This window comes from Mesoplodon bidens, assembly GCF_964165515.1.
Source record: "Mesoplodon bidens genome assembly, chromosome: 6".
Taxonomy (NCBI): Eukaryota; Metazoa; Chordata; class Mammalia; order Artiodactyla; family Ziphiidae; genus Mesoplodon; species Mesoplodon bidens.
Genome location: NC_138162.1, coordinates 112,160,332 through 112,184,542, shown reverse-complemented (window position 1 = coordinate 112,184,542; position 24,211 = coordinate 112,160,332). Strand labels below are relative to the sequence as shown.

The window sequence follows — 24,211 nt, the reverse complement described above, 5'->3', positions numbered from 1 at the left end:
CCGGAGTCCAAGGCTGGAGTCTCTTGATCCCCACTGCTGTTGTAAGTTCCTTGGATATTCCACACACTTGAGGATGCAGCAACCATGTGTGGACTGAGTCTTTTTTCCTTCCACTCTTACCCCTAACTGGGACCAAACAGGTGCGACCACATGTGTCCGGAGAGCTCTCTGAAGGGCCCTGGCATGCACAGGGACTGTGTCACAGCTCATGGCCAGGCATCTGCAGGACACAGCAGACAACCAGGGCCTCCTGGAGTTGGCCAGACCTACAGCTTTCTTACTACAGGAGCACCAGGATAAAATACCAGACTCTTCTGAGCCCGTTGAATAAAACTGGGATCATACCAACCTTGCAAGATTGTCATGCATATTAGAAACATCCAGGGGATTTCCCTGGTGGCACAGTGGTTAAGAATCCGCCTGCCAATGTAGTGGACACAGGTTCTAGCCCTGGTCCGGGAAGATCCCACATGCCACGGAGCAACTAAGCCCGTGCGCCACAACTACTGAGCCTGCGCTCTAGAGCCCGTGAGCCACAACTACTGAGCCCGCGTGCCACAACTAATGAAGCCCACGCACCTAGAGCCCGTGCTCCACAACATGAGAAGCCACCGCAATGAGAAGCCCTCACTGCAATGAAGAGTAGCCCCCGCTCGCAGCAACCAGAGAACGCCCGCGCATAGCAACGAAGACCCAACACAGCCCCCAAATAAATAAATAAATAAATAAATAAATAAATTTATTTAAAAAAAACATCCGGGGAATCATGGAACCAAGTGGGACTTGAGCCCCTCCATCAGCCTCCATAGGGACCCCCACCCCCAAGTAAACTTCAAGTACAACAGTGTGCTTGCTGTGTACGTCCTCTTCAGGACCGGCCTCCTGGCACCACTCTTCCAAACGTGTTTCTGCCTCTCAGGTCCTTCTCTATAGAAATCCCGATGCAGCTCCTGAAATTAGTCCTCAGTGGTAATTAACTACTACCTTTTTTTTCTTACATAGCTGGACTATCTGATAGGCACAGCCTCAGAATAGTAAAGCCAACAGCCTTTTAAGGCTCTTCTGAGAAGCCTGCTGTCTCGATACCCCCATCTCTGGCAGTTGTTTCTGGATCAACGAAATAAGAAACAGCTATCCCCTCCCCCAAGTAGGGATCCGGGCTTTGGCTTTGATGCGCTGCGTCTGGGCAGGGTGGGCCCCGGGGAATCTCTCCAGGCGGGGTGAGGCCCCGAGGGCCGCCTCCAGCCCCCTTCCGCTCCGCACGGGTCCCAGCGCGCAGGGTGGAAGCCGATGGAGCTCGGAACCCCTCTTCCCAGGCGGCTGGACGGTCCCGGGCGGGGGCGGGGCGCCGGCGGTCACGTGGTGAGTCAGCCGGGCGCGGGGCGGGGCGCCGGCGGTCACGTGATGAGTCAGTCGAGCGCGGGGCGGGGCCGAGCGCTCTACTTAGCGCGGGGGCGACCCTGGGGAGCTACAGCGGCTGCTCAGACACCGGCACCAGCCCCAACACCGGCCAGGGCGGTCTCAGGCTGCAGGCCCAGGCCCTCTGCGGCGGCAGCGGAGCGCGGTGAGTAAGTGCGTGCGGGCGGGTCGGGGGGATGGGGAGACCGGCATCCCTGGCCGGCGGAAAGGGGGACCCTCGGGCAGTCGCAGCCGAGCGAGCCGGGGCTGCACGGCGCCCTCCCGGACGTCGTTGTGGTGAGAAAAGCAAAAATCAACCCCCGCGCGGGTAGCCGGGGCTCCTCCCCCATTCCCTCTCCGGCTGGGAGGCTCGTGTCCCCCCGCCAGCCCCCCGTCCCCGGGTCGTGTTCTGACCCCAGGCCGGGTCATCCAGACCCCACGGTCCGCGGTCTTCAGGGCCGGGGAGGGCCAGGCGGTGGGATCCGAGGGAGGAGCCTACGAGGAAGAGCTTGGCCCGGGCCCCGCTGACTTCGGCGGCAGCTCGGCTCCCCAGCCCCTTTTGAGCTTCTGGGCCTCAGTTTTCTCGGCAAATTGCTGGGATGATAGTATTTACCTGCATCAGTTTTAGGTGTATTCTTTTTCTAAAGGGTTTACCCGCGCAGTTTCTTGCACACAATCACACCCAAGTCCGGGGACCCCCAGAAGACAGAAATTGGAAAACAGGAACCTGGAACTGGGTGGAGCGGGGTGGGACCCACAGGAAGAGTGAAATCCACAGATGGGAGGAGAAACTAAGCAGAGGGGGGGACAGGAGGCTGTAGGACCCGGGGTCCCAGCCCCTTCCCCCCGGGAGTGTGGGGGGAGGGAGATGCCGGGCCCACCCCTGGATGCTAAGGAAGGGAGCCGGCCTGGGCCCAGGGTGCTGCGGGAGAGGCGAAGGCAGGGCAGAGGCCCGGGGGCATCGCCTGTCCCTCAGCTGATGACCGTGGAGGCCTCGGAGAGAGAGCGTTGTGGGATGACCGAGTTTGGGGGTCCGCCGGCTGTCCAGGTGGATGTGAATTGGATTTGTCTTCTTCGTGGGCCTCGGTCAACCCCTTCCCCAGGCACTGAGGAAACCAGTAGGCTGGCACGGGGAGAAGGACAGTAGCTCAGGCTCCACATTCCCTCCCCCTGACCCAGAAGAGACTCGTACCCAGTGGGGGGAGGAGGGGTTCAAAGGGAGGCCTAGAACCTTTGGTTACTTTTGGAAAAACTGACCCTCAGGTGCCTCACTAGAGGCGAATGCAGCTGAGGTGCGTTCATCTAGTTGAATCTATAGATGCAGCGTGATACGAGGAAGAGCCTTAGCAGGGCGTCTGGTTTGGTAAAGGCTACTTTCCTTTTCTTTCATAACATCCTTAACTTTCCGGAGGATTGTTTCCCGTTGGCACTGGTGATGGTGACTTAGCGCCCTTGAGCTTCGTAGAGAAAGGGGCTGGGCTGCCCCGTTCAACCTGTGTGGCTTTCCCAGCGAGTTGAAGGCACCCTGGAGAATGGATTCGCTCAAACCTTTGGGGGCATTTTTGTCCCAGAGCTGGGGTGCAGCCAAGTGGAAGGGTGCAGATCCCTTATCTGGGGGCTTCCCAGGCCCAGGGGAAGGCGACTTGGGCCAGACACAGCCCTGGCTCCACTTGAGCCCCCCTGCTGCTGGGTCAGGACAGCGTGTTTCTGAACTGGCCAGGCAGTGAGTGTGGAAGCCCTTTAGCTCCAGGAAGCACCTGCCTGTGTGCTGCCGATTCAGCAGCCTGAGCTGCGGCCCTCCTTGTAGATGGGCTCTTTCTTTCCCCAGCTGCCGGCCCTGGGAGTTGGAGTAGGAAGTGGCATACATTGTAGGGCTAAGATACCTTGTGTTACCCTTGGCAGCTGGATTGGGAGGTGAAGGAAGAGTGCTTTCAGGTGAGCCTTGGGATGTCTGTTGGCTGGTTTTCTTAAATGTGGTGATGAGTTGGGGTTGTATTGAATATTCCCGTGCTCGGGAGAGAAGAACTGAAACGTTTCAGGGTGAGGACCCACCGTGTCTGCCGCCTGTTTTGGGCAGTTTAGCATAAGGAAAGCGTTGGAAATATGTGAGGCTGAACTATATGGAATGGTAGTTTTTGTACGTCAAGGAGGATTGCAGTCAGGCACTTGGATGTGGTTCAGCCTCATGTGTAGAGGTGGTCAGAATGGACGGTAAGTTGACGAATCTAGTTGAAGCACACACGCAGGTGTGTGTTGGACTCACTGGGTTTGGGGAGGCTGTCGGCATTCCACCCCTCGTCCCGTGTCTTCATCTTTCTTGGTTCGCGCTCAGCGCACACTCCAGAGCTGCCTAAGCAAGGGTGCCTGGGAGATGACTCCCGAGTCCCTGCTTGCCTGGTATGTTCACATCCCAACCTAGTTTGGGTAGGAGGGGGATCTAGGGATCAAACACCATTAAATGTTTAGACTTCAGTCCCGTCTTAAAGCGCAGGCCTCATCCCCACCTGCTTTCTGCAACACCCACAACTTATCTCAGGGGTGTCTGTGTGTGTCTGTGTGTCTGTGTGTGTGTGTGTGTGTGTGTGGGTGGGTGGGTGGGTGTGTGGTCTTAGAGTCAGTGCCTTCCCTGCTGGTCATGGCCCCCGTGGTCAGGCAGCAGCTTCCAGCTTCTTCACTCTGCAAATCTGTTACTGGTGTCTGAGGGACCTTGTAACTCCTATCTTTTCTCTATGATTCTCCTGCCTGGTTGGGTTTTTTTTTCTCCTTGTTCTTTTAATACTTTGTATCAATTTGTGAATAATGTTATTGAAATTAACATACTTTAATTATACTGCATGTGTCCTTTTTCCACTTGTCTGTGAGATTGACTTACTTTAGTTAATACATAGATACATAGCAGATCCAGTTCATTCATCTTAAATGCACGGTGTATTTATTTCCTGAGGGACAGTTGGTTTTGCTTTTTCACCGTTCTCACAGCGCTGCAGTATCCTTGTGTCTGTCAGACACTTGCAAGCGATTCGCTAGGGCAGAAGCAGGAGAAGTCAGTGAGTTGCTGGGTCCTGAGGTGTGTGCACCTTCCATTTTTCTAGATACTGACAGTGCTGTCCAGTGAGGTTTTACCAACGTATATTCCCAGTGGCCTTGAGGGTTCTTGTCTCTCATGTTTACCGACACCAGATATTATCGGCCTTTAATTTCTGCCAGTCTGGTGCGTTTGAAATGCTGTCCTTGTTTTGATTTGCATGACTGGGAAGTCAAATTTAATTCTTTGCTCTAGGAAACCATTGATGAGGTTTTTCTGTTTTTGTTGTTGATCAGTGATAGCTTGTGGGTTTTAATGTGTTTGTCCACAGCTAGAACTTAAGAAGGCTTCTTTTGATCCTAACCTAGGTATCTGGACTTGTCTGCAATTCGATAGTATTTTCTGATTTTTTAACTCTGAGGATGCGTGTGGGTTTTGGGTACTGGAAGTCTGACTCTTCCACTTCACAGGTGAGAAAACTGAGGCACCTGCAAGTTTGTGACATGACACCCAGGTAATTGTGGGGGAATCTCTACAATTCGATCTCTTGGCAGTTCTGTTCCTACCCAGGTACACCATCCAGAGCTTGCCGTGGGTCTTGTCTTAAGCTTCACTTCCCCTCACCTGGGAAACAAAAGCCTTAATCAAGACCAGAGGCCCTTTTCCGTCACTACCATCTTATGAATGCTGGGCGCTGGGAAGGATGGTGCCTGCAGTCTTGACTGTATTACCCGTCTCTGCGAGGCAAATCACTCCCTTAGTCCGGTCGTCAAGATAACCTAGAGTTACCAGCACGGCAAGGAGGATAGGACAGATACCATCTAGGCAGTGAACTGATGCAGGATAGAGCAGTGTGAACCTAGCTCCTCTGCCGAGAGACCCAGCGGGGCTGAGCTTCTCCGTGACCCCCTGACCTGCTGACCTGGACTGGGGCAGGTTGTGCTCACTGGAACAAACCAGTCACGTGGCCTCTGGGCTTGCGCAAGACCTGGGAAGGCGATGCCGCCCGAGGGGTTCAGCCGCTCCAGGGTAGAGGCCTCGTCACACGTCAGCTGGGAGCCATCGGCACCCCCCTTCTCCATCTACTTAACCCTGCAGGTATTTGGGGGCTGCTTTGTCCTGGTGGTCAGGAGAGCAGGATAAACCGTCATCTGAGTAGGGGGATCATGATTTTTCTTCCACACTGGGATACAGCTGAGATCAGACAGAATTACCCTGGGATGGCAGGAGGTAACCGGCCTGTGCACGGGGAGCTATACGTTCGCGCTGCTGGTGCTGGTGCCTGAGGGATGGTTTTCTGGTGGCTGTAGGGCTGTCCACACACACCGAGCCAGGCTGCGGGGAAGACGTCTCCTGCCATTTCCCAGCAGCCTGGCGAGGGGAGTGTATCTTCCCAGGGCCCCAGGGGAGGAAGCCCGGACCAGGCCGGAGAGGCGAGGCCTTTCTGTTGCTTGCTCTTGTGTCTGCCAATACCCCCATCATCGCCCAGCCAGCAGGGAGATGTACTCTGGCCTCGGATTGAATTAGGGAGCTGCTGTGTTCCCGCAGGCTGGAGAGGCATGGAACACTAATCTCATTTGACTCTCCAAGGATTTCTGAAAGCTTTTATGAAGTAGCCCCAAGGCCCTTCAGAATCCAGGCAGCACGCCCGTTTTAGAAGCTTAGACACGGGGATGAAGTACTCCTTCAGCATCTCGCGAAGTCAGGGTCAGAGTCGGGGAGCAATCCAGCAAGCAGAAGCCCCCAGAACTTTCCAGAACTTTGCCCAAATGGTCATGTTTCTCAAAAATACAGAATGTTTTGACCGCTGAGGGCCTTCTTGGGGGGTCCATTGTTTTAGGCCTAGGAGAGTAATTTTCTTCTGTGTGCAGGTTATGAGCTGCTGTGACTGATCTTAAGCAGCGTCCCATTTGTGGGCAGTGTAGCCGCGCGGTTTCCAGGCACCATGGGAGAGCAGCTTAAGGAGGCCTCTCTGCTGAGCCTGGTGGGAATTAGTCACTTATTTCAGATAGACGACCGGCAGATGGGGAGCAGGGGGGTCCCTGTGATTGTCCAAAAGGGTTCAGGTGGCGGAGGCAGGTGGGGCCTTCTCACAGCTCCTGGAGCCTGCAGTGACGCGCTGGATGCCTTTTCTGGGCCACACAGCACTTGCTTGGGCTCATTCAGCTGCCGGGAGCCGGGCTCTAGGGGCTGGATAGCCAGCCGGTGCCTGGCCATCTGTCTCCTTAAAGCCTGAGGATGGGGCTTTCCTGGTGGCGCAGTGGTTGAGAGTCCACCTGCCGATGCAGGGGACACGGGTTCGTGCCCCGGTCCGGGAAGATCCCACATGCTGCGGAGCGGCTGGGCCCGTGAGCCATGGCCGCTGAGCCTGCGCGTCCGGAGCCTGTGCTCCGCAACGGGAGAGGCCACAACAGTGAGAGGCCCGCGTACCGCAAAAAAAAAAAAAAAAAAAAAACTGTGAGGATGAAGACTGGCAGCTCTTTTTGTTTGGTTTTGGTTTTGATTTAAAGATTATAAGCCAGAAAGCAGCTTCACATGTTTCCATTAGGAACCAAGACGTAAAACAGAAAGAGCGCATCAAGGCTGTGCTGCAGACTCGAGGAGAGGTCCCGGGTGTCCTTCGGGTCGATCTGAGCACAGTTGAGATCAAGGCGCTTGTGCCGCTCCAGCATGGAGGTGTAAGTGGGCGGCTGATGTGGAGGGGAAGCACAGGCCTGCCTGCTTCTGTGTGGGAGCGCTGAAGTGGCCCAGGCTCCAGGAGCAAGTGCTGCGGTGACGGCGAGGGGCCGAGCAGCCTTTGTGGAAGAGAAAGAAACACAAGCTGTAGCAAAAGGTCCCACTGGACCTTCACAGCCCTCCAGCCCTTCCACCTTCCCCCGCCTAGAGCCACTCTGCGGACCTGTCAGAAACAACCTTCATTTGTGGCTGTTGGCAACATGTAGGCACTCAGTTCCTTTGAGCCAACAGTGAAAGGGGCAGCAGTGTTTAAGCGGCAGCAGGGGGTGAGGGAGGGCACAGGACCTGATGAAAGCCTGTGGCTGGACCCGCATCCGTCTGCTTCTGGATTAGCCGCGAGGTCGCAGCTGGCCGATTTGGAAATTTCAGGTACATGTGTCCTGTCTGCTTAGATCAGATTTAGAATCCAGTCTACAGAGGGCTCTTAACCACGTGAGAAAGCTGTTTTAAAAGTCAAGCTTGGCTGTGTGTCCCTGGGATGTCAGAACGCCTGTGTTCCTTCCCCTCCTTCCAGAGCCCCGAGGCCCATGGTGGCCCCAGGACTGGCTTCACGGTGGTGTGGGGAGCAGCTCTGCTCTCGGGAGGCTCACAGAGTCACCTGGACGCGGTCCCCACTTTGCCCAGGACAGCATTCTGCCGAGCTCGAGCGGAATGCGCTTTCACATAAACAGTCAGGTGCTCTAGGGCTTTGGAGCGGAAAGAAGTGAGAGAGCCCATGTTTTAAAGCCAGAGGGTAGCTTGGAAAAGGGCCAGAGGGTGTGATGGAGCCCAGGGTCTTCCCAGCAAGTCAGCTGACTGAGGGCTGCAGGGCACATCTGCCCACAGCTGTCCTTCCTCCTGTCCACACCCTGATGGGGATCTGGTGACTTGCAGGTGTCCTAATCCTGTTTGGGGCCCTCTTCCCTCACAATAAGGACTTTCTGTCCTTTCTCTCTCGTTCTTAAGGGGGGAGAAACCCCCACAGAATTGAGAAAAGGGAAATGTTTGTTCAAAAGAGGGGAAGTGAAAGCTGGTAGTGTTTCATGCTGAGGCCACGAGTGGGACCGTGACTGGCTTGGTAACAGCACAGCTCATGCTTTAAACCGTTTGTGCTTAGTTTGTCCTGTTTCAGGATGCATGTGGATGTGGACAGAGAGGAAGAGCTGGTGTCCACTGGAATGCAGGGGCATCTGTCTGTCCCCATAGGAGGAGAAATTTGATTCCGTATTCTCTGGGATCTCAGCAACCCCCGGACCCTTAGAAGGAGAGGTCCATTGGGAGATTGATTAGAGTTAAAATCTCAGTTTTAATTGGGGCTCTTTGTGACGTGGAGGTATTTTGGGCGGGTTTGAGTGAACTGGACTTGTCTGGCACAGACTGCAAGTGGGGAAAGGCGAGGAGACAGGGAGGAGGAGAAGGGTGGGGCCTTTGCTGCCTTCTGACTGGCAGGCACCCTCCTTTCACTCTGGACTTCCACCCGGGGACATGAGTGGTCACTAGCCCCATTTTACAGGTGGTGAGACTGAGGCTCAGTGAAGGCGGGTACACAGTTGGGAAGTAAGTGGACTCCAAGTCTCCTGACCCCAAGCCCCACTCTCATCCTCTCCAGCGGCTCCCGCGGCTGTTGACCACTTGAACTCCAGCCCAGATACTCCTGTGATGCTGCGGCCCCGGCGGGCGGGCTGCGGCTGCAGGGAAGGCCCCATGACCAGGCTGGAGTGGTGGTTCATACTGCACCCTGACCCCAGGCTCACGGGCCCGGTTCTCACTGAGGCCAGGGATGAGCAGGGAGAACAGTTGACAGGAGCCATGGGGCAGGGAAGGAGGGCGGGACGTTGGGCCGTTCTCAGCCCAGCGACTGAGAACCAACTGGGAGCCGCCCACGTTCCCCGCCCCCGCGAAACCAGAGAACCCTTTCCTCTTTTTTTTGGCTGTGCCATGCAGCTTGCGGGATACCAGTTCCCGGACCAGGGGTGGCCAGGGATCAAACCCAGGCCCTCGGCAGTGAAAGTGCCGAGAGCTAACCACCGGACCTCCAGGGGGTTCCCGAAACCAGAGAGATCTGTGCAGTCTGGTGCGTGGAGGTGCCCCACGCTCCACGTGAGCGGCCGGCTAAGCCCGCCAGGGGCCCTGGGGACACTCCTGTTTGACACACGGGGAGTGTTCTGCGCAGATGGCCTCTGGTTTCCCGAGGACCCTGCCATGTTCCTGACACCTGGACAGGTAGTGGTGAGAGCCTAGGGTGGTACCCTTCCAGGTGCGATTCTGACGGGCCCGTCAGCCAGGCCTCCACCTGCCTGGTGGGTCCGGACGCCCACGTGTGGGGAGCACACCTCCCATCTTGGGGCAGATGTTGTTAAGATGCCGGGGGTAGGTCAGGGTGTCGATATAAAGGAACCCTCTGCTTTGCATCTCTGCCCAGAAGACTTTTAAAAGAGGCCCCAGAGAGCTCTGTCGCTCCTCCTGCCGCACGCAGACGCGGAAAGACGTTTCCTAACAGTTTGGAGGCTGCCTGACACGGGGTCATGTGAGCATCAGCTTCCCCGTGAGTCACTGAAAACGGGAAAGTTAAGCGTTGTGAGCAGGAAGTCACCGGGGAGAAGGCATCCGATTGGAAACAGCATTTGGGGGTGCATCAGAGCAAATGTTCTTTCAGCTGGGTGGCTCTGGGTCTTTGGTAGCACCAGCTATTACTCTTCCTTAAAAAAAAAACCCACAAATATAACATGCTCATTTAAAAATATATATATATATGTAACATGCTCATTTAAAAAATATATATATATGTAACATGCTCATTTAAAAATATATATATATATGTAACATGCTCATTTAAAAAAATATATATATGTAACATGCTCATTTAAAAAAAAGGCGGCTGTATAGTGAAAATCAGCAGCTTCTTGGGACTTGTGTATGTTTTTCTCAACGTTTTGCACGAGTGACGGGGATGAACATGTACGTGGCCCTGATGGGCTCACACTTGCCATGACTCACCTGCCGCTTTGCTCTCTCCTTCACTTACTGTCTGTTTTGGTCTCTTTTATCAGTACCGTGTGATTCACTAGTTCATTTCCTAATGGCTGCTTTTGTGTTCTATCATTTAAGCATTTACCACAGCTGTTACAGTTAATGTTATTAGATGCTTTCTGTCCGGCCTTTTGCGAACACCAAGAATGTTTAGTGAACACCCGTATACCGGTATCTTTCATCTTGAGGCTTGTGGGATAAATTTCTAAATGTCAAACTGCTGAGTCAAAGGGCATGCAGTTAGGAGAATTGACAGAGGGTGGGTCATACCTACCACTGGGTATTCATCAGCGTTAGCATCTGTTTCCCTACACATCTAACCCCAGCTGAAAACTTTCCAACCCTGCCACCTTTGCCAGTCTGGAAGATACATACGTCTTTGCTGAGCATCTTTAAGTATCTGTTGGCCTTCTGTAGTTTTTTCTGTACATTTACTGTGTATGTCCTCTGGCCATTTTTCTATTATGATTTTTTGAGTCCTTTGCATATTAGGGAAACAGAGCCCTAAGTATTTGTAAGGACTGTTTTTTGTCCATTTGTCACTTTGTATTTTGTTTTTTCTAGAAGAGAGGCTTTGTTTTCATGTAATCATTTTCCCCTTTAAGATTCTGTTTTATGTCAATCTTAGGCATTCCTCACGCCAGTGTTACATTTTTAAAAGTGCCCTTATTTTCTTCATACAACTTCTGTTTTTATTCAAGATCTTTGTTCCATGTGGCACTTTTTATATAGTAAGGACTTGAGGGTAAAGATTGAGTCTTTTGGGGTTTTTTTTCCGAAATGCACAGCCAGTTGTGCAGGCACCATCCACCAACATGTGCTATTTCCTCCCTCGTAGAATGTGCTTCCGAATGGCCTGTTTAGTTGATGGCAGCTCTTCCTGGTCTGGCGTCACCCAGGGTTGATCGTACGTTTCCCACCCCAGACCTTCAGGCCTCCATCGCTGTTCTTTTCCAGAACCGTCTGGTTATCTTCACACGTGGATTCTTCCAAGTGAATTGTTGCTTAAGCAACAATTAAGTTAGGTTTTCCCTTGAATATAATTCACTGTGTGGAAGGCAGCATGTTCAGTACTGTCACCTACGTCATCTTCATGTACCCCTCACAAAAACCTGTGACCTGAGGAGGTGACCCAGTGACCCTGCTGTGCCAGCCCCCTGAGGTCAGGGACAGTGGGCATCTCACGAGGCCCCGCAGTGCCGTGGCGCCCAGGTCACATTTCTTGCTCTCATCAGAGCTTCTTGCCTAAGAGTGTGCCTCAGAGGCTGAGCTGGAAGTTGGCCATCTCCTGACCTGCAGGCCAATCCAAGAGCTAAGGCCTTGGTGGTGATGGGATGGCTTCCCTTCTCGGGAGCCCCGTCTGTGAAACTGGAAGCAGAGCCCTTGGCTGACTGGAAAAGCCACAGACAGTTCCGGGAGACCTGTGCCACCGGCCAAACCAGCGCTGCTTCCCGGCTCTCGAGACAGCACATGCGGGGCTGCAGGTGGGCTTGTGTTTGCTTGTTTGGTGTCCAGAATGTGGCTCATGAGATTTATCTTCTCTCGCGTTTTTCGTATCCCACTGGTCTTCCGCTTGAGACATGATCACAGGGAAAGGCCGTTTATTCCTTGGGAGCACAAACTTGGGAGAAGTCACAAACTTTGTTCCAGGAACCCATGCAGAGGCAGGTTGGCCATAGTGGGGAGGGCACTGGATTCGACTTTGCCTGAAGATCCGGGTTTGTCCATCTGTTTGGAATGGACTTGTTGAAACTGCTTGTCGCCTGGGCCCTGCGGTGGGTTCTGACAGCCGAGCGGCCTCGGCCCCGACCTCCCAGGTCACGAGATAGTTGATCCACAAACCGTGCAGTGACCAGCATCATTTCAGACTGTGAGCCCTGCCCTGGTCCTGCAGCAGCTCTAGAGACCGGGTGACATGGTGTCCTGCCGGCATCCGACGGGGCCTCACGCACACAGCACAGCCCTTTCTTGTCTTTCTCTCTCGTGCATGCTCCCAGCCACCTGGAGGAGAAGCACACAGTCTGTCTTAGCCATTCAGGCCGTTACAACAGAATGCTACAGACGGTGGCTTCCAAACAAACTTACTGCTCACAGTTCTGGAGACTGGGAGCCCCAGATCAGGGGCCAGCATCTGCCAGTAAGGACCCCCTGCCTGGTCAGACTTCCCCTGTGTCCTCACATGGAGGAAGGGGCCAGGGAGCTCTGTAGGATCTCTTTCATAACAAGGGCGCTAATCCCATTCATGAGGGCTCCACCCTCATGACCTCATCATTCCCCAAAGGCCCCACGTCCTAACACCGTCCCTTGGGGGGTAGGATTTCAGCTTGAATTTGGGGGCGTGGGACACAAACATGAGTCCATTTCACAGTCCTGCATGCTATGGGCATGGGCTGGGACTTTGAGACAAGGCCGAGAGCACATGGGCACCGAGGCTTGAAGGCTGTCTGCTGACACCTCAGCTCCAGAAGAGGAAACTGAGGAGCACAAGGGAGCAGGTGGTAGAGCCAGGACGGAACGGGATCCCTTCGACCACTGGGTTGTTCGTGGCCCCAGAACAGTGCTACCTGAGGTGACACCTTCTGTGTGTCCAGCACCTGAACTGAGGGAAAAGCAGCCTGATGTCTTGTGTCCTTTCCTTTCCAGGTTAATCTAGGATCCAGTTTCCAAAATGTGGCGGCTCTTGGCCACACTCAGCTGCCTGGTGGTGCTGACCGGTGCCTGGAGCAATGTGCATTTCCCGCCTCTGTCGGATGAGCTGGTCAACTTTGTTAACAAGCAAAACACTACGTGGAAGGTGGGCTGGGGGCCCCTTCTGTGTACTCTGACTCCCGAGGGAGGGGCTGCAGCTGTGGCCCACGGGACAGTGTGTCCTAGACAGTTGATCTGATGCACAGACCTGGCCACTGAGGCCCACGCGCACTGCCCTGTCCCCTTCCCTGGAGTGTGTGTTGTCTGTGTGTGAGAGTGTGTGAAGGTGCGTGGGTGTAAACCAGCTCTGGAAGAGTTCACCGCCGGGCAGACACTGTAACCCCACCGTGGCAGGTGTCACAGCCCATCAGTACCACCAACTCGGTGATTCTGCCCAGCCCTGAGGCCCGAGGCTACAGGAACAGAGGGATGAGGGATAAGCCATGTTCAGGGCAGTGGAGGGTCTCTCGTGATGTCAGCAAATGGTACAGCTTGGGGGAGATAGCCACTGGTCTGAGAGCTGCCCACTGCCCATGCGGTCACTCTGGTCTGCTCCCCGCCTGCTCTGCAGATGCCTGTCTTAATCCATTCAGACGCTGTAACAAAAGCGCATAGATCAGTGCTTGTAAACGGGAATGTGTTGCTTGCAGTTCTGGAGGCTGGAGGTCCAAGATCAGGGTGTTGGCACAGTCGGGTTCTGGGGGGGGCCCTCTTCCGGGTTGCAGGTGGCTGACTTCTTTTTGTGCCCTCACTTAGCCTGAGGGGTAAGCTAGCTCTGTGGAGTCTCCTTATAAAAGGGCACTGATCCCATTCATGGGGGCTCCACCCTCATGACCTAAGCACCTCTAAAGGCCCCACTTCTTAACACCATCACATTGGAGTTAGGTTGCAACATGAATTTTGGGGGGGACGCAGACATTTGTTCTGTAGCAGTGCCCTAACCCCCTTGCTCTGCGGAGGTGGAGGGGACCCCCGGCCTTGTCAGGGCTTGTGTGGGTGGTGTGCATGCTCTGGAAACATCCCCACTGCCCTGCCGCCCTGTGTTGGTGGGTGACTGCTATGGGTGCGGCTGTCTTCCAGGCTGGACACAACTTCTACAACGTGGACCTGAGCTACGTGAAGAAGCTGTGTGGCACCTTCCTGGGCGGGCCCAAGCTGCCCCAGAGGTGAGTGCCCACTGCTGGGGAGGACACGCAGCTACACCAGCACCGCTGCCGTTGGAGCAGAGACGCTTGGCACAGAGGGAAGGGGGAGGCAAGGAGGCTTCCCCGGCATCTGGAGGCCTCACTGACCCCGGAGCTGCAGGGACTCTGCCTGAGGTACAGGGCCTAGCCGCCGATGCCAGAGTGTCCTACGGTGCTTCTCCAGGCGTGCCAGCCGCAGTGGGAAAGGCCCCAGGTCTGGGTCTCCAAGATCTGAATGGACCCAATCTTGAATAATTTAAGGAAAATCTAAGAAAAGCCATACGATCTGCCGTTAATGTTTTGTTTTTTTTTTTTTCTGGAAAAGTCTGCAGTTTCTATTTTCGTGTAGATATTACTCTTGAAGGAAGTGTTAGGTTTTCAGTGAGGATGGGATAGTAACGTTATGGGGACCATTACACAGTTGTGAAGGTATTTGAAAAATGATGAGCCTGGGCAGATGTTTGATTCGGGGTCGGGTTGCGGAAGCAAGAGACACAATTATCTGGACCCTGTGGCGAAAACTCTTCAAAAATATCCACAAAATGGGTGTAGAAAGAAACGTACAGAATAGTAAGTTACGTGGAGCAGTAGAACCTATTTTGTTTTATAAAATTCCAAGGGGGGAATTCCCTGGTGGTCCGGTGGTTAGGACTCCACGCTGTCACTGCTGAGGGCCCGGGTTCGATCCCTGGTCGGGGAACTAAGATCCTGCAAGACGCACGGCACAGCCAAAAAAAAAAAAAAAGTGTTTAAATAAATAAATAAAATTCCAAGGGGACACCCTTGCATACTCCCTCCTTTGCATGTCCTTGTGCCTCTCCCCTTCTGGGTGACGGCAGTCAGCTGGCCTTTGTGGGGATAGGAGAGTGGGTTCTAAGGTGACAGCTTGCGATAGAGACCTTCCTTTTTCCAGAGCTGCCTTTGCTGAGGGCATGATTCTGCCTGAAAGCTTCGATGCCCGGGAACAGTGGCCAAACTGCCCGACCATCAGAGAGATCAGAGACCAGGGTTCCTGCGGCTCCTGCTGGGTGAGTCCCCTGCTGGCCGGGAGGGCTGGGGCCAGGGGACAAGTTGGGGTGGGAGAGACCAGGGGGGTTGAGGTTAGACCAGCTGTGACTAGGCAAGTCACAGAAGGTTCCCGAGGCTCAGTGTCCACCAGTATAAAAACAAGAAGGATCCCTAAGGACGTGAATCATTGCAGGACCAGGTGAAAGAATCAGTACACGCAGGATGCCCTGTACAGGGCATGTCCCACGTATGGGTTGTGAAGCAGTTTTTATTTCTGTTTGACACGCTGTCCCAGGCCATCAGCAAATACCATTAACTTTGAAGAAGCATCCCATCTGTATCAATGAGCTGCCTAAATTGTGTTTGTTTGGGTAAAATACTCATGACATAAATTTAACCCTCTTAATCATTAAATGTACCACCCAGTGGCGTTGGGTCCATTCGGGTTGCTGTGCAGGTATCACCACCTCCGTCCACAGAGCCCTTCATCGTGCAAAACTGAGACTCTGTGCCCACGAAACACTAACTCCCATTCCCCTCTCCCCAACCCTCAACAACCACTCTTCTGCTTTCTGTCTCTTGTGGTTTTTCTTTTTTTAAATCAGTGAATCAGTGTATTCCAGGGTAACTCGCAGGGTGGGATCGGGATGAGGGGTGTGAGTGGGGACGGCAGTCTGGAAGCATGTGCAGTCGCATTTTGCACTGCTGAGGAGCCCCTGGGACAGTTTTTTTTTTTTTTGCGGTACGTGGGCCTCTCACTGTTGTGGCCTCTCCCGTTGCGGAGCGCAGGCTCCGGCCGCGCAGGCTCAGCGGCCATGGCTCACGGGCCCAGCCGCTCCGCGGCATGTGGGATCTTCCCGGACCGGGGCACGAACCCGTGTCCCCTGCATCGGCAGGCGGACTCTCAACCACTGCGCCCCCAGGGAAGCCCCCCCGGGACAGTTTTATAGCTCACCCAGGGTATGGGGGGTAGGTAGGTGCTTGGAAAGGGAAAGTACATTCTTAAGATTCATGAACGGGTAACGGGTCTGTTTCACGGGGACCAGGAATATGTCCGCGAAGGTTTTCATCACTGTTCAGGGACTAACAGAACAGAGGCTACCAGGTCCTAAGTAAGCACTAAAGGCTTTGATGACACACAAGTGACTGCACCGTGCGGTCCTGGGTAGGGTCAGCGGAAGGACCGGGGGGCTGTACGGGCCCGAGGGGGAAGCGGTCACGCTAACAGCTCTGTGCTCCACCCCGGACTTTTTTTTTTTTTCGGTCTCTCAACGATTTTAACTCGTCTGGGCACCTCATATGTAAGTCGAATCATACAGTATTCATCCTTCGTACAAGCTATATTTTTATGTCAGAAACCAAAGACCGCATGTTTCAGCAGCGAGAGCTGAATGCCCAGGTAGAGGTTTGGGGTGGACTGGTCTCTGGCTTTAATGCCCAGCTTGAGCACCAGGCCCCTCCGCTGCCGTGGAGAGGGACCAGCCGCCAGGAAGGCGCGGGGTGCCCGACGTTGCCCCCCGGGTGGAGGCTGGGGGGCCCGCCGTGCAGGATGGGGCTCAGTGCGCCGGTTCTTGCAGGCGTTCGGGGCTGTGGAAGCCATCTCTGACCGGCTCTGCATCCGCAGCAACGGGCGTGTCAACGTGGAGGTGTCCGCCGAGGACATGCTGACCTGCTGTGGCGACGAGTGTGGGGATGGGTGAGTCGGAGCCCCTTGGAGCCGCCCACCAGACCCGCGGGTGGGCGCTGGCCGGGGGGCTCCCTGCGGGCGGGAGCGCCGCTCCCTCAGGCAGGACGACACCTCTGCTGAGACACGATGGGGACCCAGGGTGTTGGAAACCAGGCCGGCCGCGCAGAGCTGGGTGTGGGCCGTGGGGGCCAGACACATGTTCTGGGCACAGGCGGCTCAGCTTCTGGGTTTTGTCGTGCTGGTTCCCCTTTCCTGCTTGAGGAAGTGTAGTGGCCTGGGGCCTGTCTCCTTCTCTGTAGTTAAGGGTGGGGGGCTCCCAGACAAGCCACGTTGGTAACCAGATCCCTGTCTTCTGCCAGCTCTGTCCTTGCTTCTGCAACAGTGGTTCTCAGATGCGGCTGCAGACAGCGATACCTGGGAGTTTTAAAAAAAAAAAAAAAAGCCCAGGTCTCACCCCACAGCAGTGACATGGGAATCCCTGGCACTGGTGTTTTGTAAGAGCCTCAGGATTCTAACATACTGCCCTTCGAGAACCGCTGTCTAGACAGAAGACAGAGCCTGGTGTGGACGTGATTATGAAAGTACTTCTGTCTTCTGGGGGATCTTGGTGGGCAGGCCTGGGCGAGTCCCTGCAAGAAGTGGCTGTCGGGAGGATGAATGGGGCATTTGGGGATCTGCGAGAACCGTTGGGCCAGTTGCTGAAGGCGGTGGTGGTGCAGCGGGCTGTGGTCTGGGAGCAGCGAGAACCACTCTCACCGTGAGTTTAACCAGTGGTTCTTTTCTCAGCTGTAATGGGGGCTTCCCCTCTGGAGCCTGGAACTTCTGGACGAAACAAGGCCTGGTGTCCGGGGGCCTCTATAACTCACATGTGGGTGAGTGTCTGCCCTCAGCCCCCATCTGGCCAGATGGATTTTATACGCAGGAATAATAGTGGTCTCATTTCCCCCTACAAAGTAGAGGTTAAGGGCTGAGGGCAGGAATGCTGGGCTGAAAATCCAGGTCGAAAGACAAGGCAGCCTCGTGTGCGGCAGGGTTAGCAGCAGGAGGACAGCGTCAGTGCCGCAGGCTTGAGGGCAACTTCTGTTCCCGCGAGCCGTCGCCCCGATTCTGCTCTCTGGCCTCGAGGGGCCTCCTCCTGACACCCACCTGTGCCCTTGGCCCTCCAGGTTGCAGGCCCTACTCTATCCCCCCCTGCGAGCACCACGTGAACGGCTCCCGGCCCCCGTGCACGGGGGAGGGCGACACCCCCAAGTGCAGCAAGATCTGTGAGCCCGGCTACACCCCGTCCTACAAAGAAGACAAGCACTTTGGTAAGCGGGGCGGGTGACCCCAGCGCACCGGCGGGGGGAAGCCAAGGAGGGAGGGCCAGGACTTCGGGGTCTTAGGTCAGGAACACAGAACGGGGCCTGTGTTCCGGGAGGGAGCAGTGCACTGCGTTCTCGGCCCGTTTCCACCCTGAAGTCTGCGGGAATGGTGTCTTAGACCTTCAGCCGTGGAGGGAAGCGACCCAAGCCCTCATGGCACGGGGGAGGAGTCTGCCCTAGAATCCCTCTGGGTGCCGCCTGCCCTGCTCCCAGGGCCTCAGGCTCACTGCGCACACGAGCCGGGGGCAAGCCCGTGCCACCCTCTGTGGGAGGCGCCGTGTCCCACTTGGCCGGTTCCTTTGCAGGATGCAGTTCCTACAGCGTCTCCGGTAGCGAGAAGGACATCATGGCGGAGATCTACAAAAACGGCCCAGTCGAGGGGGCCTTCTCCGTGTATTCGGACTTCCTGATGTACAAGTCTGGTGTGTCTCGACCCCTGGTGGCAGCTGGCGGGGGAGGGAGGTCTGCGTTCCCCACTGGCGGGACCTCCTGGGTGGGAGGTGGGCCTCCAGGGGGAGGTGGTGCCACATGCCCCTGGCCGCTCCTTGGCTGGTGGTAGAGCTCTGGGCACCTTCCTGCCTGCCCTGTCCTCTGGCTCCTCCTGGCATCTCCAGAGGTCTCCTGTATGGCTGATTCCTACTCCTCCCGGAAAGGCCAGCTCCAGTATCTCCTTGGGGAGCCTTTCCATCCCCGCCTCCATCCGCCTCCATTGCTTCCTCATCGCATTCACATTGTAACGGTAGGAGTGACCTCCTTCATCTTTTTTTTTTTTTTTTTTTTTTTTTTTTTTTTTTTTTTTTTTTTTTTGCTGTACGCGGGCCTCTCACTGCTGTGGCCTCTCCCGTTGCGGAGCACAGGCTCCGGACACACAGGCTCCGCGGCCATGGCTCGCGGGCCCAGCCGCTCCGCGGCATGTGGGATCTTCCGGGATAGGGGCACGAACCCGTGTCCCCTGCATCGGCAGGCGGACTCTCAACCACTGCGCCACCAGGGAAGCCCAACCTCCTTCATCTTTGTCTTGGCAGAGCCTAAGCATCATGCCCAGCACCCAGTGGATGAGGAAAGAGGGAGCACCTTGCTGTGGGGATTCAAACGGCCGGGGACAGGATGGTCCCCGCCTGAGAGCTGTCTTAGAAATCCCCCATTCCAGACGAACAGTCTGTGCTGCGGGCTTGTCTCATTTTATATGCTGCTAGATGGAAAACTCCAAAGCTCTCCAATCTTATAGAAAAAAACCCAAGGTGCCTGGCAAGAAAAGAACTGCCAACTTTATCATTTTTAACAGTTTCCACCAATGTTATATGAGAGGACGCATTTCCAGTTTGACGAAGTGATTCACCAGGGAGGCGGTAGCCTGGGGGTCCTCGGAGCACCTTAGCCAGCATCTTTCTGGGTCGTCAGCACTGGCAGCTGCCGGCCCAGCCCCTCTCTCCCAGCACCTCTGCAGGGTGTGTCCCAGAGCAGCAGTTTAAAACTAAGCCACGGAACCCTTTTGACACATCATTACATGGAGTCCCTGGATGTAACACAGTTAACTTGGTATTTTTATTAGAATTTACAACTTTAGTTTTAAAGGCAACCAACAAACACATCTGATTGGCCTCCATCTTAATATTTACCCCCCATATGTCAGGCTTTCAAAAATAAGTAACTCCCAAATGTTGTGGGAACCCCTGGAGCCTTCTCGTGGAACACCAGGGCCCGTCCTTTCCTCCGGCCCCGTCCGTCCTGCCCGGGGTGACCAGCCGAGCTGGAGGGGTGCTGTGGCAGATGGGGCGGCCGCCTGGTCTCGGTCTGACCGCTTTCCCCTTTCCCAGGGGTGTACCAGCACGTCACGGGAGAGATGATGGGAGGCCACGCCATCCGCATCCTGGGCTGGGGAGTGGAGAACGGCACCCCCTACTGGCTGGTCGGCAACTCCTGGAACACCGACTGGGGTGACAATGGTGAGCGCAGCCCCTTCCTGCTGAGAGTAGGGCCCCCGAGCCAGGGCACAGCGGGCGTCCTGTCCTCCTGCTCTGCCAGCTGCGCAGGTGCCGGGGAGCCGGGGCTGCTTCGAGCGCAGCCTCTGATCCCGGGAGGGTGTGTGCTCGGCCCGGGTCCCCACGGCACCGGGTGCAGGGGCTGCGCTGCGGGGTGAACGGAAGCCGGCAGAACACCTTGTGGGCCGGCTGGTGACGGCTTTGAGGCTGGTTTGTGACTTCCGCTTCCCCGTCTTTCAGGGGTGGGTGTGGGTATGTCGGCAAAAGCCAAGCACACTCTAAAGGCGTCTTCTGCTCTCTAGGCTTCTTTAAAATCCTCAGAGGACAGGATCACTGTGGAATCGAATCGGAAATCGTGGCTGGAATCCCATGCACTCGTCAGTACTAGAAGAAGATGTAACCTCCTGTGGGCCTGTCCGCTGGCCCTGGGGCAGTTTTTCCCTAAATACCGCCATTCGGACTGGGGATGAGATGGGGGGTAGGAATGTCTTTTATTCTTTGAGTTAGGGTGAGATACAAGGGCTTTTAGCCAGGGCCTGAGGACTGGGTCGGGCCAAGCCTCCTGTCTGCCATCCGCACCGTCTTCCAAGGAGACGCAGCCAAGGCCAGCCCGGTGGACGGGCTGTCACGACGCAAGCCTCCGCCAAAGCAGAGCGAGCCTCTCCTGCAGACCAGCTGTGTAGTGCCTGCTGCCCCCGCCTCTGCGTCACCAGGGAGCAAGACAGACCTGAAGGGTCTGTAGTTGCCCAGAGGAGTGGAAAGCAGAGCTCTCCTAGCTCCATGGATTCCCCCCCGAGCAGGCGGCTTTCTAGATCCGGAGTAGGTTGAGGAGAGAGAGAGAGTGGGGCAGCCCTTTGGAGAAAGCCACGTTCTCCCAGGGCGCCTGCACCTGTCGAGGTCTGCAGCGCTGCTGGCCCTCTCTGGTCTTGTCCTTGGCATGATTCTTAGGTTTTCTGTTGCGTGCTCCTCGGCTGATCATGTGGGTGAGAGTCTACTCGTTGGAAGAGCTGTACTAGTTGTACAGCTTGTCTCCTTCAAACTCGGTGGTTGGGATTTCTCTGACCTGCTGCCCTCTGATACCACAGTGAACCTAGTTTGGGGAGAAGCCGGCTTTTACTGTTTTAAAATCACTGCTTCACCCTGTTAATAAAGGAATGACTGCCAATAAAATGCCTCTCCTTCAACGTGAAGTCTGCGTTCTGGTGGCATCTCGAAGGTTGTTTGTCACTGTAGACTTTTAGCTGCCGTCGCTCCTTCTCCCCCAGAAGGAATCGTGTTCCCGTGGATCTGGGTGCCCTTGAACCTCTAACCAGGGATATCTTGCCTGGGTTGAGTGGAACAAAAATACCTAACTTTTTAACTTCACTGCTGCAGCCATATTTTCAAACCACAGCACCTCCTCTCTTCTTACCTTCCTGTCAACGCTTTTCTATAAATCTACCACCCCACACTGCCCCAAGCCTCGATGAGCTCTGTGCCTGCTTAAAGAGGTAAGAACTCTTACCTCTTTTTTTTATTTTACCAACCGCACACCAGCAGCGACCTGAGGGTTCCTGCAGGCGTGGTGAACTGGCGATGTAACCAGTCCTGCTGGAAGACCAGCTGCCCGGGTCGGGGCAGAGCCCGTGTGCAGTGTTACGAGCTCCTGTCTCTTGGGACGCTCGTTAAGAATTACCCGTACACAACGGGAGGACCCCAGTTAGTTCTCGAGGGAACAGGAGACAGAATCTCCACCTGTGCCCGCACCCCGGCCTGTCAATACCCCGAGTCATTTCCCTTCCACAAGTGGGAGTGGGACCAGCTCTTCCCAGAAGCACAGGTTTAACTTCTCACGTGCCCCAGAAATTAGGACCAGAACTACCTCAGATACGCTCTTAAACACGTGGTGAACATGACTGCAGGAAAAACTGGTGACACTCATAGTACTTACAGAATGTTTAACAAGGGTTAAAGCTACAAATTCATCATTGCGGTCGGTATCTGTGCAATTTCAACTAGGATACATTCGTAAGCTCAGTGCAGTTCTAACGTTTTCTACCCACTCCCAAACTGAGTTGAATAACTCTGTTTACTACTTTCTCCCATTCGCACCCCCTACCCACCTGCACCTCCATCCTCACCTGGACGCCAGCAGAGATGCACTAAGTGGAGCGAACTGCACCTCGGGGCATCTTCGTGCTTGGCCTAAGGAGTCTTTGTTAGAAAGCAATGTTTACGACCGGGGCTGATGTCACTACTGCAGTACACACACTACCCCCACCTCATCGCCTCGGCTCTGCTCAGTAGGTGGGAAGTTCTTGGTGCCTCCAACAAGATGACAGCTGGAGGTGAGTGCCTTTTCGTTCTTTACGTGGAGAAGGGCGTATTTTTGTTCAGATTTAGAAGGGTGAGCAAAGGTACTCCAACCTTTCCCGTTCCTTTCATAGGCATCAGAAACTGTACTTTGGAGCCTCAGGAGCGGTCCATGGACCAGCAGCATTGCCATCTCCGGGGTTCTTGCAAGAAATGCACAATTTGGGGCCAGACCTGAATCTGCATCTGTAGTTAACCAGGACTCCAGGGGACTCACGTTCACTATGGTTTGACGAACGCCTTAGAGCAGTGGTTCCCAGGCTGGTCTCCTGACCAGCAACATTTGTGTCACCAGGCAACTTGTTAAAAACGCAGGTTTAGGGGCACCTCCCCAGATGCACTGAGAAAGCATGGTCCTAGCAATCTGGAAACTTCAAGCAGTTCACTAAAGTTTAAGAACCAGCCTTAGAGCTCTGTTTCCAAAACTAAGAATAACCTCGGGCTTCCCTGGTGGTTAAGAATACACCTGCCAATGCAGGGCACATGGGTTCGAGCCCTGGTCCGGGAAGATCCCACATCCGGTGGGACAACTAAGCCCGTGCGCCACAACTATTGAGCCTGTGCTCTAGAGCCCGTGCCCCGCAACGAGAAGCCACCGCAATAAGCCTACACGCAGCAATGAAGACCCAGTGCAGCCAAAAATAAATTTAAAAAATACTAATAACCTAGAATGCCTGTTAATTAACAAATGTCTAGCCACCCTTCCTCCTCCCCCTACAGCCCCAGCCGCAGATAAGGGGCTCAGTAGATAGAAGAGTGGGGCTTCCAGGTAGTTGTTTCCCAGGGCAGGGTGTGGGTGTGTGTGCAGGTCTCAGCTAGGGCTCCAGAAAGTTCCCCAAATGGGGTTAGGCTCTGTTAAGTTTCTTGATGTAAAGCCCTGGATGCAGATGGGTCAGATATTCCTCTGAGGAAAACTTAAAAATCTCCCACTGTAAGCAGGAGTCACGTAGACTATGCCAAGGATGCTATACATTTAATGACTTACCTTAAAAGTCTGGAGTAGACGGTGGGGTTGCCAGATTCAGCAAATAAAAATACAGGATGCCGGGGCTTCCCTAGTGGCGCAGTGGTTGAGAGTCCGCCTGCCGATGCAGGGGACGCGGGTTCGTGCCCCGGTCCGGAAATACCCCACATGCCGCGGAGCGGCTGGGCCCGTGAGCCATGGCCGCTGAGCCTGCGCGTCCGGAGCCTGTGCTCCGCAACAGGAGAGGCCACAACAGTGAGAGGCCCGCGTACAGCAAAAAAAAAAAAAAAAAAAAAAAAAAAACCAGGATGCCAAATCAGATTTGAATTTCAGAAGTCATTTTTTAGTATAAATATGTCCTGTGCAGTATTTGGGACATAATTATACTAAAAAACCAGTTTATCCGAAATTCAAGTTTAACTGGGTATCCTGTATTATCTGGCAATTGCAGTAGAGAAAACATTTAGAAGGGAAATGTTCTTCCAAAGGAGTGGGCATGCGAGCTAAGACCTTGATAGCTTTACAGCTGGGAGGGACCTAAAAGATCATACAAACCACCAGAAGCTCAGAAAGCCCCACAGCCGAGCCAGGAGAGAAGCTTCCCACGCATCCACCTCAGACCAAGGCTCTTTCCGCCGAGTTGTGCCGTGTCCTGCGTGAACTGCAGTAGAACTAATAGATTTCAACACACAGATCTGAACACCTACCTTGGAATCGCAAACCAAGCTTTGATGCTTAAATTACTCACTGCTGAGCCTGGCTTAGAGCTGTGCTCTAAGTGGTAAGTGACTTTGGCTTCAATGCGGTGACTGGT

At 54.7% G+C, this 24,211-nt stretch overlaps 1 protein-coding gene across 1 annotated transcript; it reads left to right on the top strand.

Annotated features, from left to right (window-relative positions):
* The first annotated feature begins 1,423 nt into the window (after positions 1-1,423).
* CTSB (cathepsin B) lies at positions 1,424-21,251 on the top strand. The gene is made up of 10 exons (XM_081238192.1): positions 1,424-1,564; positions 12,812-12,962; positions 13,937-14,022; positions 14,954-15,068; positions 16,626-16,744; positions 17,522-17,607; positions 17,902-18,045; positions 18,405-18,521; positions 19,917-20,045; positions 20,384-21,251. The coding sequence occupies exons 2-10, from the start codon at positions 12,837-12,839 to the stop codon at positions 20,467-20,469; spliced, it is 1,008 nt and encodes a 335-aa protein (XP_081094318.1). The 5' UTR covers positions 1,424-1,564; positions 12,812-12,836; the 3' UTR covers positions 20,470-21,251.
* Positions 21,252-24,211: the final 2,960 nt, after the last annotated feature.

Excerpts from the sequence above, each read along its gene's own strand:
- CTSB (XM_081238192.1), top strand. The coding sequence starts at position 12,837 with ATGTGGCGGCTCTTGGCCACACTCAGCTGCCTGGTGGTGCTGACCGGT. Across the intron at positions 12,963-13,936 it reads AGCAAAACACTACGTGGAAG|GCTGGACACAACTTCTACAA; the intron begins GTGGGCTGGGGG and ends GCTGTCTTCCAG. Across the intron at positions 18,046-18,404 it reads CAAAGAAGACAAGCACTTTG|GATGCAGTTCCTACAGCGTC; the intron begins GTAAGCGGGGCG and ends GTTCCTTTGCAG.